Source organism: Lissotriton helveticus, chromosome 1_1 (genome assembly GCF_964261635.1).
Source record: "Lissotriton helveticus chromosome 1_1, aLisHel1.1, whole genome shotgun sequence".
Classification (NCBI taxonomy): Eukaryota; Metazoa; Chordata; class Amphibia; order Caudata; family Salamandridae; genus Lissotriton; species Lissotriton helveticus.
Window position 1 is genome coordinate 1705788185 of NC_136057.1, and position 21007 is coordinate 1705809191.

The window sequence follows — 21007 nt, forward strand, 5'->3', positions numbered from 1 at the left end:
TAGCACAGTGAGCACGGGACCCACGTCTTGGCATACCCACTGTACTTACGACTTCGTACTGAGGAATGTAAGAAAGTGATGCGTGGGATGATTGCATTCATCTCGACCATCGGTAATTACTCTGCCTGCATCCCAGTCCATCACTTTTTGGCCAGCTTAGTACAAGCAGAGGCCACTGATGACAGCTCATTTATAATTCGGTGTTTTTGACAGCTGAGGTACCTAATAGTATGATTCCTATCAATATACATAGAGTGGGCTTTGGATCCACCCTCCTCAAACACTGGCTTTTTTCAACCAGCCTCTTTTAACCATTGGCTTGAGACTTTGGTCAATCTTGTCTTGGCTCAGCCCAGTGAAGAAGTCAATCTCTCACCTAATGGTACTGGCTGTTTGAGTGTATCCTACTTCCACGGCATTGCTTGCATTAAACCGCAGATGAGCTACTTTACATCAGTAACCCTCTCTGTCCAATCATGGTGGCACTCTCCTATGTGTCTCTCTCTCTCTCTCTAATGTGCTAATGCTGGGTGTGTTAGTGCATTAAACCCAGACCTATTGACTATACCTATGTTTGCTTGCTTATGAAATGCAATACTGCATGATTTTTACTACATATAAAATCTCCCACAAGACACTAAAACAGCTTTCCCATTAACCCCTTGGGCGCGGCCGCGATTCTGCGCCTGTGCGGCCGTTTTGAAGAGTGGGCTGGATCATGACGGCCCCCAGCCGTCATCAGCACACGCCCACCGTGATGCATGACGGACGGGGGCCGTCATCAGCATAGAAGGGGTTAATGTAACTTGCCATTACAAATAGACCGATATTTGTATTTGGAGAAGCAATCAGTATTGTTTTTTTTATTTTTTAAGTCCGTGGGTGATTTTGTGACTTCACAGGAGTGTGAGACCTCGGTAAAACTTAAGCATGTTTTGCCATAGTTTTGCACTTGCATTTTTGAGGAGTGTCTTCCCTGATCTAACAATGGAATGTCTTGCTGGATAATATGTAGGACTGGAGCTAAACCAAAGCCGTCCAGGGGAGGTGCTAGAGAAAATCTTCTCTGCGAAGTAACCGGCTACTAGTGATTTTAGCAACTTTAACCATGGGCGTAGCTTGGTCAGTATGAATAGGTGGGGTGGGGTGGGGTGGGGATTGGATGTGAGCTTCAGATTTCCCAATAATCATGCTGGGACATCTTGTTAAAATACATTATATGAGAAGCAGGACTTGAGGAGGATGTAAGGGATGGTGGAAGGAGAGAGCAGTGCGGATTGTTATGGTCACTGAAAACGCAATCTTTTTCAAACAAATCAACATTATTTAAGGACTTATAGACATAGACGAGAGAGTGTGTGTTTTTTTGTCAGTGTTTGCATGTAAAAATGTCAGGTAAAATCTGACAGACACTTCGCCTTACCAGACTGAAAGCACTTGTATGTAACCCCAAACATCTCCCCCACACACTCCCCGGAACTAAGCCTCTGACTTTAACAGAAACAGAAGAGTTCTAATTGTATCCAGTATGTCCACGTTTAGCACATCGAGAGCCAGATTTACCAAATATCTCGCATCGCGGGATAAAAAGCTACAGCACTGGGTAGCACAAATAAGAAAAACATTGAGCAGCGCCATATTTATGACAAGTCATGGAGCTGATAAGTGTGTTAACTTGTGCTAAAACTGCTGTGCTGTACAAAAAACGTGATTTATTGTTAGGCCATGGCTCATAGGCGAGTGAGCTTTGTCTTGTGCAAGTTTTGTGCTTGAGACATGCCCTCTAGTATACAAATCCCCACCCGCAGACAAGAGCCCAAAGGAAAGCTGTGGTGTGTCTTCCTCGCCCATTGTCTGTTTTCATTTGCAACTGGAATTCCTCACATACCAAGGATGCACTGCTTTGCTTGACTTTAGTAAATCCAGCCCTGCCAAGTGTCATGCATCAAGTGTTAGAGTAACGCATTTCTGTGTAGGGAACTGCATCACCGCACTGAAATGCAAAGTCATGCATTATAGCGCCTCCTCAGCTGTCAAATTGGAGGGTGCTGTAATGCACCATACCGCCTGTGAAAGCTGTGGCAGTGTGTGCCACTTCTGGCCTGGCTCAGCTGCTTGCAGCTCTAGCTGCTGCTCTGCTACAATGTTACACATAATGACACCCGTCGGCGTGGTATTATGTCAGGAGTCATTGCCCAATGAGATAGTGTCAGCCAGGTGAGGTCAACCAGGGCACAAGTCCTAAAAAAAGAAGTGGGGGGACGCTCAAAGTTAGGTAGTGTCACCGGAAGTGACGTTACGACAAGAAGTGACATCACGAAAGGTAATCACCTCTCATTACAGGGCGCGCTACACATCGGTAGGGATCAGACACAGCGCTGCTCTTCATTTAGTGACTCCCCTGAGCTCTCTGGTGAGGTGAGGCGGCTTCACAGTATCACAGCAAAGGCCTTCAGCGCACCCACGCATACACCAAACGCACAAGTATCTTTAGTGGTAAAATCGAACTGATTTGTGCTTGGGAGATCGACGGAGCGGCCGTGCAGGCAAGGAACGCCATAATTGAAAATCCAGCTTTTGGGCAGGGGGACGGCGTCCACCCGGTAAAATAAGTGGGGGGATGCCGTCCACACGCGTGGTACGCCGACTCGAGCCCTGAGGTCAACACATCAGTTTGAGAGAGAGACTTTAATAGGTGGGTTCATCTTGCCGTTCGCGGTGCAGGCGCTCAGCGAGCGGAAGTTGCAATCTGTTCATTGAAGTTTGGGCCGCTGAGGAAATGGTGATGAGATTCGACCCCACCGGCTCAGGCGGCTGACTTGAACTTGCGGTGCTCTTCTGGCAATCATGGCAGCGCAGCTGCTGTCCTCGTACCGCGGTAAAATTATTCCATGACCGGACCCAAGTGGTTCCTCAGCAGCCGAGAGGCTGCACCCACGGCTGGCATTGCCGCAGGAGTTCACGAGTCGTTCTGGCCAGGGTCTGCCAATTGTTGTCGGCTCGGGCTTGCCTCGCAAGTAGTGGGACATTGAGGTGATCTCCTTGGCCTAAATTGCTAAATGATGCTAAGACAAATGTGCTTTAGCAGCGCGTGTTGACTGACATGATCATCTTCCGAGCTGCCGCCTGCCTGCCCGGTTACAGCTGAGAACTGTGCATCACACAGCAGTCAGTCTGCTCACTGACAGTTTTAAGCTGCGTTAGTAGTCACTTGCACTAACTCGTTTTCGGTCGGTAAACTGTGAGAGCCACTTTTGTGCCTGCCAAATTACCCTCTCAGTGTGACAAGTGTCACTAAGTCAGCAGAAGACACACAAGTGATGGACGGAATGCAGAACAAATCAAAACATTCAGCCCCAGTCAAGAGATCTGGGTTAAATCCATCATTCTTTAGCCCACTCTGCCACCCCAGTTTAGACCTGGCCATATGCAAATCAGTCTTGACCCTGTGCCTCATGGGAACTAAGTCAGCAGAGCCTGTAGTGACAGGCTGCGGCTGGTGTGATGGTGCCTGCTTTGGCTCGCCAGAAAGTGTCACTCACAGTCGTTGAACTGTCACTCGTATTTACACTGGAATTATGAAAATGTCACATTACATGCAATCTGAAACATTGGCAGCTGTGTAGATCTAACTTTGGGTGTAATGTTCGCAGTGTGTGTGCTGGACCCCTCCTTTCGTTATGCTCCCTTTACAAGGGGCATCAGGGGTTTGGCGATGCTATGGCATTTGGCACTGCTCGTGTCAATTTATGACGTAGCTTTTCCTTGTGGTCTGTTTCCACCTAGTGGCAGTCACTCATAGTGCTAAGTAGTGCGGGTATTCAAACAGACGGGTTCATATCAGGCCTTCTATTCATGTTCTTAGATTTTTTCTAACTCAACAGAAATGCAGTCCCTGTTACATTTCACCTGTTTTACTTATTGCTGCATTGTACATGTCTCGCTGTTTCCAGATGCGTGTCTGTCATGTATTGTGCAAACTGAGTAGTTTTTAGCAGTATGGGGGAGATCAGGATGTGTCTGGGTGTTCATGATAGGGTACGATTGAGAGCTCTGGAGAGAAGGCAGAGAGACTTTCTAACAGCAGCTGTCACCGTGTTATAAAGGAGTTTGGACTATATGCTCATTTAATTCTTGGCCTCTCTGCACAGCACACAGAGTGACTGTCACGTATGCACCAATTATGTATGAAGGAGGAACATAGCTATGGAGATATTGGTAGCACCAAAGGAAAAGAAAATGCAGCGTGTTGGTGTGTGTGAGGGGAATAGTGAGGTGGAGGAGATGAAAGGAAGTAAAGAAGAGTGAAAAGACAGCAATGGAGAGGAAGTAGATGACGTCTGAGACATGCATGTTCTTCAGCTTCAGACAGATGTGCAGAGAGAATGGGTGTAAGTGACTAATAGAGTAGATTGGTATGACCAGGCTAATTTCTAGCTACATAGAAATCATAACACCCCCATCAACCAACAGTGCCTTTTTTGTGAAAAAAGGGTATTCTTGTGTAAAAGGACCCTCACTCACCACTAGTTGGTGACATGCTTCATCATTGGGTCCCCGCTGGGGTGGCCGAATGCCGGGCTGACGGCAGCCGAGAGTGTAGGTGCCAGGCGGGGAGTCGCGGTGATCTGAATCTGACATCGCGTGAAGGTTTCCCGCGCCGTCATTTCCCATGGGGTAATTAACTCCCGGTCGTTACGTTTTTTTCGCTCCTGTGAACTCAGTGAGCCGCCACGGATAAAAACCGTGAGTTTAACATAATATTGTTCTAACTTTTTCACATACAGAGCCTCACGGGAGGGTGTGCCTTAGCGAGCACACACCACCGGTGGCCTTATTAATCACTTTTTAGGTCCTGACGAATGCTGAGCGAATACGCATACAGAACAGCAGAAACATGTTGACCATTAACTATTAGGACACAGGTTTTCCTAAATTAGAACCTTGTTGGTCCGCTTTCACTGTTTTTAATAATACGGGTTGGCCTACATTAAAGTTTTTTTGGGTCCAAGCCAGTATTTTTTAACTTGCACTCACAGTTAAAATCACAACTCACTTAGAGCACTGTTGCACTCAACACATCCAGCTCCGCTGTAATTCAGGCGTTGTAGCACGCTGGGGAGGCATTCGGCCACCCCAGCGGGGACCCAATGATGAAGCATGTCACCAACTAGTGGTGAGTGAGGGTCCTTTTACACAAGAATACCCTTTTTTCACAAAAAAGGCACTGTTGGTTGATGGGGGTGTTATGATTTCTATGTAGCTAGAAATTAGCTTGGTCATACCAATCTACTCTAAAGCCACTCCTTAGTTGTTTAATGAAATGAGTTACGGGGTATAGGAGTGTCTACTCGAACCCTTTCTCTCTTGTTGTTGTTTGGGGTAAGTGACTAATACACAGAGATTTAGCTGAGGAAAGTGAATATGAAGGGAAGAATGGGAGTTATTACTTAGATATCTGAATTGCTACAATTAATAGGTCTGCCTTGTTAAAGGGGCATGTGATCATTGTTGTGTCTGCATGTACTAATAGAAAACACAGATGGGACACTAACTCCGTTTTAGGCCACGCCCATTACATAGTGGCATTTGTAAAGGATTTCTCGTTAAGCTTCTTTTGCCATTTATATACACTCCCTTTTTCCTCTCACTTAAAGCTCTCCAATCTCTCTCGCCGCTCTCTTTCTGCCATACACAAAGCCCTCATTTTTCGACTGGAGATGAAAGTTAATCTCTGGGGCAAGAATTCCTGGGAACTGCTTAACATTTTAATATTTGTGTTCCCCCCTGCTGTCCCTATCCTGACACTGAACATTGAAAAGTTCAAAAAGTGGCCATCTCTGGCCGGAGGCAGCGATTCCTCTTTTAAAATGCGTCGCGCAAGCTGCAAAGTTCAGAGATGCAAACCAAGAAAGTACATCCAAGTTAGCTAGGCCTAGCTCTCAAGGGAGAGGGACTTCCTCGTCCGCACAAAGCATGACAATCAAATTAGATTAAATTAGTAATATTATTATCTTAAAAGAGAAGACCGCCTTAAATGTCAGTTGGCACAAGCTCTTATGTAAATAGACTAGTGAAAACTTACTGAAGGGTTCCCCGCTGACAGCACGGCTACATTTCATAGAAAATTCAAATACCTATTCACTTCCACTTAGCTGTAAAGGTGTAAACATGATTGTTGCATTGTATTATATTGTAGTTGCATTTATATAGCGCTTACTACCCCTGACGAGGCCTTCCAAACATTTATGGTATAAAAAAGTGATGGATGGAATGCTTGAATTAATCTCAGCGACATAGTGTGCACAGGACCCATGTCTGGGCATACCCGTCCCGCTTAGGGTGACTCATTAAAGTATACCTGAACCAGAACACAAGCAACCCAGGACCGGTTTTGCTAATGTTAGAGCTCATCAGCCACTGGAACCAAGATATACCCGGCTGATGAGCCCTCATCAAGGTGAAACCGGTCCTGGGTTGCTTGTCTTCCAGTTCAGGGAGCACCCGGCCTGGCAGTTCGGGCTGGACTGTTCCTATTGGAGCAGGGTCAAGACTGATTTGCATATGGCTGGGTCCAAACTGAGGTGGCTGGTGGACAAAATAACCGTGGTCTGGGATGCGACCCAGAGCGATTACAATTGGCTGACAGGGCCAAACTGGCCGTACTGGGCACCAGGTGTTTTCCCCATGGGTTGGAAGGGTGGGAGCCGGTTTTGTTACTGGGGGCTGGTTTTGCAGCAATGCTACAACATCGGCCCCCTGTAACAAATGCGGCAGCAGTGCTTGACGGGCTGGTCGAGGTGAATTGCCAGGGCTGATTTCTATTTCCAGTCTGGCCGTGGTGGCTGACATTAATTCATGCATTCCATCCATCACTTTTTTGTATACATTAATGTGTTCCAAACATTCAAAACAGCACCTGTTCACTACCACTTCTTTTGATCTTAGTTTGAACTTGCAACTCACATTTACTTCTCTGGCTTGCTGTGCAGAATCTGGTGTGAAAAAGTGTGTACCCACTACTGTTCCCTTAGCCTGCCTGGGCTACTTTTGACCCACCCCCCCCCAACATATCGAGAAGAAAGATACAACAGTCCGAGAGAAAGGAAGGACACAGATGCAGGAAGTAGACATGTTAGTCACAATGAGAGAGATGCCACTTTGTGAGGGTTGTACCATCCTCCCTTCCTGGACCAAGCACCTGTTGACTGCACCAGCTCACTCCTGTGTGCTATGCCTGTTCATGTCTATCTGCTGTCACACTTGCTCTCAGCGCCCATTTTCAGTGCATGTTCTCTGTCCCTTTTCTTCCGTGCTAGCACACTTTTAGTGCCTGGCATTTATTGTGCCCCCCCCCCCCCTTAAAGACACATACACACGTTTGTAAGGATCGATCCCATTCTCTTTCTTTATTAGCACCTTTTTAACCCTGTCACTCGTTTTCCGTTCTGTCTTACCCATGACCTTTGCCTGCTCACACCTGTTTGAGTGCCAACTGACACTTGTTCTCGTGCCTGCTCCTATTTGGTCTGTGTGCCCCCCAGGCAGGGCATCTGTGCCCACTCGCAGCTATCCTGTGTCCCTTCATGCCAGTTCTCGGTGACTGCGCGCGCCTCCTCTCTGCACCACTCCAGCACCTGACAAGTGCCCACGTAGGCTGTTTCGCTGTGACCCCTCACACCCGTTGACTGTGCTCGCTCGCTTCTTTTCACTGTGCCCACTTAGCCGTCCTCTCTGTACTCGCTCACGCCTGCTCATTGTGGCTGTTCAGAACAAGCCTGTGCGCCTACTCACTCCTGTTCTGTTCCCACGCACACTGGTTCATTGGGGTTGTTCATGACTATTTATGGTGACCACCCCTGCATAGTCTGGGGCCCTTTACACGTGTTCTCTGTGCCTGCACAAATTCTTTCTCTCTACTCCCCCACACATCTCCATTTTTTTCATGCTTAGTCCACGTGCCTGCTCACTTCTTTTGCCTGCACGCGCTCACTTCTTTTCCCTGCGCGCGCTCACTTCTTTTCCCTGCGCGCGCTCACTTCTTTTCCCTGCGCGCGCTCACTTCTTGTCACTGTGCCCACTCACTTCTTGTCACTGTGCCCACTCACTTCTTTTCACTGTGCCCGTGTTGTAATCCTACTTGGTACACCCCGCCACCCCTCTGCCCTTCCCCACCTTGGTACAGCCCAGTGCAGAATGTGTGAAATGAGAACTGTCAAGCGGCGTTCTTCACAGTGAAGGAAATCATTGCCTCCACTCCATCGTTGGGCAGATTTGAGCCCACTAAACCTACTGTCCTGTATACTGATGCTAGTAATAAGGGGTTGGGGGCCAGCCTCACCCAGGTGGCTAATGACAAGGAACAAGTGGTGGCCTTTGCTTCTCGCACCCTTAAAGGAGCAGAAGTACACTACTCTGTGGTGGAAAAGGAAGCGCTGGCATGCTCATGGGCCATCAAACACTTTTGTTTCTTCCTGTGGGGCATTCCCTTCACTGTGAGGACCGACCACAAACCCCTCATGTATGCTTTCACAACAAAAGGGTCTGAGAAAACAACACAATGTATTACAAGATGGATTTTGGGGCTGGAGGGGTACAACTTCATTGTAAAATACATGCCAGGTTCTAAAAATGTGGTAGCAGATTTTCTTTCCCGCTCACCCACTGACACAAATGATTGTGCCACTTCAGCCGAAGAAGAGGAAAGGATCCTGAAATTGTCCTGCCTAAGAAAAGAGGAATGGGACGAGTGCTTACGCAATGACCAGGAAATGCAAACCCTGAAAAATTTCATTGTCAAAGGGTGGCCCAACGAAAAGAGTAAGGTCGCCACCCCGTTAAGTGGGTTCTGGGAGGTGAAATTGGGACTAAACATCCAAGAGGGTATGATTAATAGAGGAGAGAAGATTGTCCCACCTGAATCTCTCATACAGAAAATTGTAGACCTAGTCCACATTGGTCACTTGGGGCGTAGCCTGTCTAAGAACAAGATAAGACTGGACTATTGGTGGCCGGGGATGGATACCATGGCGGTACACACGGTGAGAGACTGCCTCGAATGCGGTAAATCCGACAAAACTGAGCAGACAAGAAAATCCCCCCTTTCCCCGGTCTTGTTACCTGAAAGTCCATGGTCTAAGCTAGCTCTTGATATAATCGGTCCCCTCAACCTCAAGAGCTTGAAGGAACGGTTCATACTGGTCATGGTGGATTACCATACAAGGTGGGTGGTATATAAATGTGTCCACCAAATAGACACGAAAGTACTTATTAAATTCCTGAAAGATGTGTTCTTTGAGGAAGGCATCCCAGATATCCTAATCACCGATAACAGGGTGCAGTTCACCTCAGATAACATGAGAGAATTCCTAACTGATATGGGCATTGCCCACCACGAAACTGCCCTCTATTGTGCCCGTGCCAATGGTTTGGTGGAACGCATGAATCGCCTGGTAAAAGAATGCGTACAGCGTGCAAAGATATTGGGTATCTCGGCAGAGGACACATTGCAAGAGACACTCTGGGCTTACCGTACTACACCCAACCTAGTCACAGGGATATCCCCTTTTAGCTCATTAAAGGGGAGGGTTCCCAAAACCAGACTCTCACCTCCTGTAAAAAGGTAGAACATGTGTAAGGTAGATCGTGAAGAGATCGGTAGGCGAGTAACTGATCACCAAGCCAAGTACAAAGCTAGATATGACGCTAATAAACCTATAAAATCTTGCATGGTCAGAGAAGATGATTGGGTCCGGTTGGACCTTCCCAAACTACGCAGGAGGGAGGCCACAAGGTTCTCTGAACCCAAGAAGGTAGCTAAGGTGGGAAGAAACGTTGTCCAGCTGGCCAACGGACAGACATGGAGCATGGACAGGATTGTCCCCCATCGAGAAGTGGTTGTCCCCCAAGCAGAGGTGCAAGGTTGCACTACGACTAATGTGGCCCGAGGAGGTCACTAAGGCCCACATCTGCACCCAGGTGGACAAAAGATTACTGTGTCAAATGAGATTGCATTGGGTATGCTATGTTTATGTTATGACCTTGTTATGTTGTGGTTCCTCCGACCTTGGTTTTGTGTTCATTGATGACCTTCAGGCAGTATTGTACTGCCCTGCACCCCTGTTTTCCTCTCTTCCCATTTTCCCTTTCCCTTGGTAAGGAGATGTTTTGTAATCCTACTTGGTACACCCCGCCACCCCTCTGCCCTTCTCCCCCAGCTGGCTGCAGCTGACTGGAACCTGTGATGGTGTTGAGACTGAATAAAGAAGACTCCTGATAATCTACCTGTACGCCTCTTCTTTGTAACAACCTGCTCACTTCTTTTCCCTGTGCCCGCTCACTTCTTGTCACTGTGCCCGCTCACTTCTTGTCACTGTGCCCGCTCACTTCTTGTCACTGTGCCCACTCACTTCTTTTCCCTGTGCCCGCTCACTTCTTGTCACTGTGCCCGCTCACTTCTTGTCACTGTGCCCGCTCACTTCTTGTCACTGTGCCCGCTCACTTCTTGTCACTGTGCCCGCTCACTTCTTTACCCTGTGCCCGCTCACTTCTTTTCCCTGTGCCCGCTCACTTCTTGTCACTGTGCTCGCTCACTTCTTGTCACTGTGCCCGCTTGCTTCTTTACCCTGTGCCCGCTCACTTCTTGTCACTGTGCCCGCTCACTTCTTTTCCCTGTGCCCGCTCACTTCTTGTCACTGTGCCCGCTCACTTCTTGTCACTGTGCCCGCTCACTTCTTGTCACTGTGTGCCCACGCAGACAAGTTCTTTGTACTCACTCGCCCCTGTTCACAGTTGCTGTTAGGCCTGGTCACTCTGCCCGCACTCACGAGTTTCACCCACTCACAGCTGTTATCCATGCCTGTTCATATTGGTTCAATGTGCCCAAGTCTCTCTCTCTCTCACACACACACACACACGCTCTCTTTCTCTCTCAGCCGTTCGTGGGGCTCTTTCACAGTTCACACGTCACGTGTTCACTGTGCCCGGTTACAATGACTAACAATTGTTCCCGCTCTTTACCCCTTCTAGTAATCATCAGCCGACGACAGAAGCGGCTCCAGCTGCTGCGTATCCGGCAGAAAGAGGCCAAGAAGCGGCAGAGCATCACGTCACAGGAAGGGACTTACCGGCGAAAGGGGAACCCGATGAAGAGATACACCGGGGATATACTGGCGCCGGTGAGTGAGGGCAGGAGAGGCCCCCGGGAGCGGCCAGGAACGGGGACTAGGACCTGGGAGAAGTGGGGGCTGGGGTCAAGGGAGGGAGGAAGGGAAGGGAAGGGAAGGGAAGGAAGGGAAGGGAAGGAAAGGAAAGGAAAGGAAAGGATGGATGGATCTGAGAGAGGACTTGCAGGAGGCACTACAAAGGTTGGGAACCGGAGGCAGGGAAGGACTTGGGGCCCGCTTTTGACATGGGCAAGCCGGGCCCAGCCCCATGACGCACACCCTTGTCTGCAGTAAGGGCATGCGAACAGTAGCTTGCCTATCACTTGGCTCAAGTGATCCAGTTTAAAGTGTTTTTACAGTTTTTTTAACATGCGGCATGTGTGTGTGTTTTTTTATCCCCCACCCCTTCAGCCTAATTCCTAGTGCTTCCATTTCACACACACCTTGGCACCAGCGTGCCGGAGCTAAGCTGGGAGTGCTTCAGGTGAGCCAGTCACTGCTGTGACGTCATCAGCCAAGGTCTGACCGGGGAACAGACGCGGCCCTCCTCCCTCTCAGTGCATTCAGCGGCGGGGGCGCCACACTTCTTACCTCCCGGGTGCTGTCCTACAAAAGGTGGATTCTGGAAGAAGTGACTGGCCGGGGTAACTGGGGGGGGGGGCAAAGATCGCAAGGCAGCAGAGGTTGAAACATGGGGTTTCCAAATCCATGCCAGATTTTTAAAATAACTACATGTATCTCATTGGGGATATCCCAAAAATCTGGCATGGATCCGGCCTTCCAGGACCGGTTTGGAGACCCCTGTAAAGGCTTATGTGAGGGTCTTAGGCCCACGATATCCTAGTGTACCCCCCATACATTTCTTTTTAATCCATACCCACTTTCACTACTAATAAAGAGATACCTTGGTGAGAGGGAAGTATTTTTAATCTTTAATCCCCCCCTGTAGGATCTATCAAGTGCTCCCGGAGTGTGGGTTGAGCCCACCCTAGGTTTTAGGGGCTGGGGCGGACCCGATGATGAAGCATGCCACTATTAGAGTGGGTGAGGGTCATATTAAAGAAAATAATTATTTTCTCTGTAGTTACATCTTAGGCCGGGCGTTAAGATGAAGACCAGGAGTTGGTTTTCTCAAGGCATGGGAGTTCTTTGATTTTGCGTCTTAGTTTTTTGAGGGAGAGTGTACTATTGGCTGCCCGCCACCCCACCACCCATGTGCTGATCAGGGAAACTTTTTCCTTCCTTTCTGGGTACCGAGTCCAGGTTTCCGGACTTGGTGTACCCCTTTTTGTGATTGGATTACAATAAAGTAGCCTAGCCTTACCTCACCTAATGGAATCGCTGACCCTGCAGGCAGTGCAGGCCGTGCAGGCCTGAATCAATGCCATGCATCTAAGGAGAGACAAACAAAAAGTGCAATGAAAGACACAGACATAAAAAAAGCCTTAGCAAAGCCCGTAGGTTTTACCTTTCTGACCTATTGGGTTTGTCAATGCGCTTTGAAAATGATGCACAGCATCGGCAACCCCCCCACCAAGAAAGCATGACCACATATGCACGTGCATCGGTCATCACACATTACAGATTGACATATTTTTTATTTACCATTTCAAGATGGGGGTTGCCACTTAAAGCAGTACTATAAAAATAATAATATTCTTGTGGATACTTCTAACCACAAAATCCTCGCATGTGTGAATACTCCCAGGTGCCATACTGGATCAGAATATTTTTCTCAGCTTTGCTCTTGCACACCCGCAGGTGGCTTGGCGCAGCTCTGCATCAACCTTGTCTCACCCCGGAAGTGACATTGGAGCTGCATATCAGCACTATCCATAAGTGCTGACGTAAGTCATTTTCTTTCCGCGGCTTTGGATGCAGATCCGAGGCTCACTCCCAAACTTTTTTTTCTCAAATTCTTCTTCAGTGTGCAAGGGAACATGTCACCACCTGAAACCACAGCCTTATAGGGACTGTCACAAGTAGATGTCTGTGATGGATCCCCATGAGGTCTACCTCTGGTGTCTAAGGTCACTGCAAGATCCAAGGGCATGTGAGGACTGCACTTGGATGACCCTTCAAAGTGATTTGGGAGTGTGAGGATAATCTCTACTTTGCTTAACACCGGCAAAAGGCACGCAAGTCTGGCTCCCGTTCGAAGTTGAGGGCATGGACCCGCTCCTGCTCTTGATGCTGTTCTCACAACAGATCCTCTTACCATTCAAAGTCTTCAGGTAAGTCCAAGAAAAAGAAAAGTGGTCAGTTTTTGCAGTGTCTACGCTAGCCCTGACACCGGAGGAGGACCGAATTATCATGTACGACTCCTAAACAAACCTGACTCGACCTCGACTAAAGCAGCTTCATATACCACTCCCAGTCCAGCCTCATTCTGATTGAGACAGAACACGGCCTCTACTGCAAAACCGCCCACAAGCCCCCCACAATGTGTTTAGCACAGACTGACACAAAAATCAACATATCTTAGAGATGATGTGTGCTTGAAGTTTTGGACCTACAGCTCCCATCCATTGAGGTCAAGATCAATGCACCAACTGATGGTCTGCAGCCCAGAATGGCATCTACAAAGCCACTTCCCCCGTGTATTTAAGTGTCCATTGCCATATTAATGGGCACCTCAGCAAAACTGGTAAATAGGCAAGTGGCCAGAAACTACAGTCAGACCCCAGAAGACCGTAACTTCCTGACCCAGTGTCTGCACCTGAAAGTCTATATGTCCAAACCTCCACACGGAGGTCAATCCAATCGAATTTCCTACAATACCTTCTGACGTAAAATCTAAATGTATTGAAGCATTCGGAAAACTAGTGTTTCTTCTGCCAGCATAGCCCTCTGCTCTGTCAATGCTAACTGCTTCCTAGAAAGATAGTAACATGCATTGTGGGATATGGTCAGCCAGATTTTGCCGACTATCCCTGAAGAGGTTTGCACCAATTTAGTGCAGATTATCCAGGAGGGCCAGGATGCAGCAAAGTATGTGATCCGTTCTGACCTGGACACCACTGAGGCTACGCAGTTGTTATCAGCGTGGTGCTTTGGCGGTATGCATGGATGAGATCCATGGGCTTCTCTGCTGACCTCCAAGTGTTGTAGCTGACGGCACGTATCTATTTCAAGATAAGACAGAGTTTGCACTGGAGCACTTAAAAGAGAAATGGATAATCCACTCATTTAACAAAGATATACTCACTACCGGTCCTTTCATAACCCACTGCATACCCCATCCACAGCAGACAAGTTTTCAAGGTTCCATTTGTCCATTCTGCAAAAGAAAGTCCAGGTTGTTTTGAACAAAGGACCCATAGTGAGGGTTCTGGCATCGTAAATAGGTACTTGCTGTTACTCTTGTTATTTCTTGGTGTCAGAGAAGGAGGGAGGACTTTTCACTCTCAATTTTTTCCCAAAAAAGGACAAATTCAGGATGCTCACGTTGGCCCAAGTTCTTTCGGCCCTAGACCTAAAAGACCATCTCCATTCTGCAGCCACACAGGCGTTACCTGTAGGCGGGCCAAGAGCATTTTCATTTTTCTGTGTTCCCCTTCGGCCTCACTATTGCCCCTTGGGTGTGTATCAAAATGATGACGGTGGTTGCAGCACACCGTCAGAGCTCAGGTATACCAGTCGTCCGTACCTTGACAATTGGCTGCTAAAGGCAGGCTTGCTGCAGTCAGTTGTGGACCACCTCCAAATGGACCTCTTAACATGTTTGGGGTTCTTATCCAACGTGCTGAAGTCACATCTGACTCCTTCAAACCATATGCCATTCATCTGAGTCGTTGTGGATACGGTGCAGTTTCGAGCCATTGCTCCATTCAGAGAGTCCAGGACATTTGGGCTATGATCCTGATTTTTAGCCTTGGCCCTGGATCTTAGTGAGTGTGGCTCTTGCGACTTCTTGGCCTCTTGTATCCTGCTTGTGGACTATGCCAGATGGCACGCGAGGGCTCTGCAGTGGGATTTGAAGTGTCTGTGGGCTCAGCACCAAGGGAACCTGTCAGATTCCATCCATGTTTCGAAGGAAACCGCATAAGATCTTCAGTGGTGGTGGCAATCGATCCCTACACTTCTCAGAGCTGACGGTGGAGACCGATACGTCATTGCTGGGTTGGGGAGGTTACGTGGGACAGTTGGAGATCAGAGGACTCTGGACTTTGCCTCCACATCAGACTGTTGGGATAGTGGGACCTTCACTTGACAGTGAATACCTTTCTACCATCGATTAAAAAGAGGCTGGTTCTGTTCCTCACGGAAAACACCACTGCCATGAGGTACTGCAACAAGAAGGGCACAAGGGGATCCTGGGCCCAGTGCCACGAGGCTCTGTACCTCTGGAACTGACTGAGTCATCAGGGCATCCACCTGATCGTGAAGAAGGTGGACAGAGTTTTGAACACCAGGGCGGTCAAACTCAGCCAGCAAAACGGCAGATCACGATTGGCAGCTTCACCTGGAAGGGGTGCACACTGTCTTTCATCAGAAGAACAAGTTACTTACTTTTCTTAACACTCTTTCTGGTGGATACTCTGTCTAAATTAAGATTCCTCACCCCCTCCTGGTAAACCGTGTTTACCACGCATGCGAGACAACGCATGCCATTACAATGCGGTCATTACAACGACTGCGTTGTTACATCGCATACCTTTACAACGCAAGTCGGAACAATGACTTGCGTTAGGGGGCAGAAGGTGTTGGATTTAAAATCCAACACCTTCCCTACTGTTGCATAGACTGTAGTTGGAATAGTAAATTATACTATTCCAACATCCAGCGCCCCCCTACAGCAAGTCGTTATTCCGACTTGAATTGTAAAGGTATGCAATGTAACAACGCGGTCGTTGTAATGACCCCGTCGTAACAGCATGCGTTGTAAATGCATGCGGACTAACGTGCTATATTCCCCCTCCTATCTCTCCGATCTGTGAAATGCTGTATTTTCTATCTCAAAAAGATCCCAATCTAGGACTCTGCACACTGCCACAACTGATCATTTGTTAAGCTCACGCCTGACACCGCGCAGTCGAGAAAGAAACTTATATCAGCTTGTAGGAGTGGTGCTCATACGTGGCTCTGATGTCACTTCTGGGGCATGATAAAGCTGATGCTGAGTTGCATGACCCCACCTCCTGGGCACGGGGAAAGTGCTGAGAAGAATCTCTGGATCCAGTCTAGCCCCTGGAGATATTCAAAAGTGAGGAATCTGCGGTTAGGAAGAGTGCCCACCAGAAAGAGCATTACCCAAGGTAAGTAATTCGTTTTTTATCTTTTTAATTTAGAAAACTGAATGGCCCGTCAGCAAATAGCAACTGCTGAGCCCCAACAAATGAACACAATAAAAAAGTTGCAGAAATGTTGCATCCATGAGTGGGGGGCAGCATAGGAGCTACTGGATGGAGTGGGCAGGGAAAGCTAACACAGGGATTTGGAAGCAAAGGAAAGTGGGTTGGGGAGTATTGAAGGAGCTTGAGGCATAGGGGAGGAAAAAAAATAATGGCTGTGGAAATACCAGACTAGCTGGAGTTGTGGGGAGGTGGAAGGAATATGTGGAATGTGGGGAGATTATTTGAGTTTGGGAGCAGCACACGAGGGAGAAAGCAAGGACGCACATGCTCTGTTATTGAGTGCTTAAAGAAAAACAAAAAAGTAGCTCCCTGAACATGAGCAGTGGACGGATACAACTCATCCAATCAAAAGGAGGGTAAAGAGGCTGCGCTCCTGGGGAGAGACAAGCACAAGAAGGGGAAGATAAGCCTTCAAATAAGAAGCAAGCAGATGAGTGACAAGAATTCCAAAAATGGTAAGCAAGGGGCTGGCTGTAAGTTTTTGATATGGTCTAAAAGAGGTCTTTTGCAAACAGATATCTAAAAGCTGTAGGTAGGCAAGACCTAAAACATGTAGGATGCTGATGGGGTCTCTTCAGAAAAGACAGAGGAAAGGAGACACAGGGCAGTGATGAACAGTGAGATAGCCAAAGTAAACTTGAAATGCAGGAGTTAAAGGACTGCTTCATAGGGGCAGCCTTGTTTTAAGTCACAGTTTGTTAAACTGCACCTCTTTTTAAAGTGTCTTGTACTCTTTGCTTCTTCCTCTAGAGCTACCTCCAGAGTCTGCGAGATCGACAGACGGGGACTGGTACCTCCCTGAGCAGTCTGAGCACGCACATGCAAACCTTGGTGGACATGGACTACGAGTGTGGATCCACTGTGCCCCTGACTGCCACCACACCTGTGGTGCAAGTGTGATGGAGCAGGAGAGTTGTGGACCCCAGATTGCTGTCACATCCTTGTTGCTTGTGTAATAGAATGGGCCAGGCACTTGCACTGACCTCAGCCGCACTTGTGGTGAGGGAGAAGAACACATGTATCCCTTGCCGCTGGTGCGCTGCCCTCCTGGTGTTGGGGTAAGTGTCGGAATAGAAAAGATGCGTGCCCCTGGCTGGCACCACAACAGTAACGTGAGGAAGTTGCAGCCACTCTACAGTGAACAAACCCAACCACAGAGCTCACAGTAAGCATTGGCAGTCTCACCAGCGGCTCTAGGCTGCTGTAATATTTTGGGAGTCCATGCCAGCCTTTACCACTAACGAGGAGGAACCGCCTTACCACTAGCACTTCACATGTGCCTTAATCATGCATTGCAGACTCATTGATTTGTCCCGGGGTGGAGGGGTGATGCATTGCTGACCTTCGATCGATTTAACGGAAGTATCGCGAAGTAGCCCAGGTTTACAAGGTTATAATATGCAGAGTCTGAATGAGTTCTTTTGTGGCGTGAACCAAGGCTAGATTTACACATTGTGGCTGGGCTCAGAAAAGCATCCTCTGTTTCTAAATGCAAGTTTTTGGAAGGTTATTTTGTCACAATTGTCAGAGTGAATACGACTCCTGACGCGGATGGGAAGCATACAATGCCTGGTAATAAGGCAGCCATCTTCAGATTGTATCTTCTGCCATTAAATTCAGAAGCTTGTAGACTACTGGGATTGAAACACAGAAAACGCTCCAGTGAACTGGAGGTTAGCTCAACACCGAAGAAAAAGGGAACAAAAACCACTGTCTATGACCTGTGCAAATCTTCTGAACCCTAATATTGGTTTGTGGTGTAAACAAGTTGTAGGCAATAGGTACGACATTTTGTTTTTGTTTCTCTAAGGGTCTTCCAGGCTGGTTATAGATAGTCCTGAAATTTCAGAATCTATGTTTGCGGGGAGATTTGCACTCGGCATATTTTGTGGTGTGCTTCGCAACCAAGAGCTTGATAAACCGGAAGAGAAAATCATGGTTTCATGTGGCAACTTGGGTGCATTAATTACTCTTAAATTAATTTAGGCATATTCATTTTGGTGAGATGAATGTCACAGACCTGTGTTTCCGATTAATGTTTCCTCTATCGCATTCATTACTTTTAGGAAATTCCATTTTATACTCTCGGATTTTCCTCTTTTTTTGAAAGGTAGATGACAGTGTTGCTGCATCTACAAATTTTTCACTAAATACGCTTGTGAGTAATATGTTAATTCTTAAGTATTATATTTACATATTGTATGGGGTCACACGCCCATATGGCTTGCATAATTTATCCCTTTAAGATTTACTACTTTTATCCTTCTCCATTTTTTCATTATATATATTTAAAACATAACTTATTTTACAAAAGAGACTTCCATACTTTTTTTAAAACTATTGCCTAGCTCTGACTTTATTTGCCTACGTTTCTAACCCTACCCCCTTTCCGAAGCTTCCCCCCCCAGTTGTAATCTTAGTATTTTTGTGCCAAGATTTTTATCTACTACTTAACTAGCTACCTGGTAATAGTCTCCTTTTGATTAAATCATATATAACCCCGGGGATAAGGACTAGCTACCTGGTCCTCTCTCTCTCTCTCTCTTGATTACGCATTCAAGATTTTTATCATAACATGTCACAAAAAACAAATTTTTTATATGGTAGTGTCGGAACCGGGTACAAATCAACAAGGAGGAATTGAGAGGGATTTTATAATAGATGGTCTGCCATACATACTCCTCTCACTACGATACTCAACATTACAATGTATGACATTCCACAAAGAGACTGAGAAGTCTACGGCGTTACTATTTTAAGGACGCAAAACCCTCACCCACCCTGTGTAGCATGCTTCATCATCAGGGTTTGCACCTTGTTGGGGGGAACAAAAAACTCCACTTGTCTCCACGAGTTCCAATATAGGGAAATTCTTGATAGAGATATTTTTGAAATTGCTCCCAGAATATATGGAAAAATGCTTCAACTATGGATCTGCCAAAAACCGTATACAGTTACCGAAGGTGAACAACAAACCTATTTCCTACTGGAAAAAAAAAAAAAAAACAATTGGCCACTATGGGTCTGTTTCCTCAGTAGTCCTGTTGTGGTCAAAATGTTTCCATTCGAAACACATGCCCAAAACGCGACAGCATAATTCATAAGGACCGAATTGAAGATCTCTTTTCAGAACCTAAACTCCTACTACGCTAACCAATGTTGGCTCAGACTATGAAGGTGGTTGCTCATGTAGAAAAATGTCCGACATGGAAGGACCTATCATATAACATTTTTAGTCTTCTGCCTCCTCTCAAACAAGACTGAAATACATGTAGTAATAACATTTGAAGAAACTTCTCTTACATAACACCTGTGAAAATGCTCACTTCAAAACATGCTGTTTCACTGCACACTTGAAAAAAAGTGAAGAGGTGGTCCATTGAAGGCAAAAGGCATGAGGGAATCTTACCGTGATTGGACTCTAATAGGACCTCATGGAAGGGGAAGCCACAGTGTCTCTGTGTCAATTGGTAAACTCCATTTAAACACACAAACACCTTCTGATGTCTACATGGGAGGTCAACAAATTGAGACCCACACCGTCACCTCAGAAAGTATTTTTATTAAAGTGAGACAATTCTGTTCAAAATGCGAGCTGTAACACCATCTAATCATATGTTGTCCCAAAAATATTTTTATACAAGTGTTTACTGTGTCATGAATAAGGACCATGTATTCACTTGTCCCCTGCAGAACCTGTGCTCAGGGGACAAGTGTGCTTTCAGTACCTGCACCGCAGGGAATGGGTTTCTGCACTGCTAACAAAACATTTGACATTGAAGAAGCTGAATCAACACTGAGCCAATGAATAGTGGAACGAGAAGAGGAAACAGCACCAGGAGTTCCAGGTTGTAGCACAAAGATGTCTGTTCTTAAAATTATTCTAACTGTAGGAAAAGAATCAATGGAGCAAAAACCCTAAAAGAAGGGCTATTGAGGAAAATATAATACACATTTTTGTTTTGCAACAACACTGCGGCCATATTGTAGCAAGCAGTTTCAATGCAAGCTCAGCAATCTGTGGCTTCTGCCACAAGAAAAAAATATATAGACTCATAATGTCAAAAACGGTGACCTGGAGAATCCCCCAAAAAACGTCTTTCAAAAGGTGATCAACTTTAACCCCCAAAAACTCCACTAATCTCAACATCGATAAGTCATCAGTGTTCACCAAATGTGACTAATGCCGAAAAGGTGTTGAAATCTTTCAATGTCAAAAAACTTTGGTGCCCAAATACAAGAAAAGTTTTGAGGAAACTTTAGCTCCTTATGGTATGCAATGAAAATGGCTTCATTAAAGACTAAGGGCCTGATTACGAGTTTGGTGGTACAGTTCCGGGTCTGCCCTGCTGCTCCACCGCCAAACCCATGGTCAGGCCGCCCGCCAGATTACGAGTAATTCTCGTATCTGGTGGGTGTTTTTCTTTTTTTTTTTTTACATGCCCATGGCAGTGCCCTGAAAATGAGCACCGCAATGGGAACATC

The 21007-nt window shown here is 46.9% G+C and overlaps 1 protein-coding gene across 1 annotated transcript in view; it reads left to right on the plus strand.

Moving 5' to 3' along the window:
• TMEM198 (transmembrane protein 198) overlaps positions 1-20111 on the plus strand; it is an 85624-nt gene extending 65513 nt beyond the window's left edge. The window contains exons 4-5 of the mRNA XM_078689077.1: positions 11029-11177; positions 17273-20111. Of these exons, the coding sequence (XP_078545203.1) occupies positions 11029-11177; positions 17273-17422 (299 nt within the window). The 3' untranslated portion in view covers positions 17423-20111. The remainder of the gene's footprint in view (positions 1-11028; positions 11178-17272) is intronic.
• Positions 20112-21007: the final 896 nt, after the last annotated feature.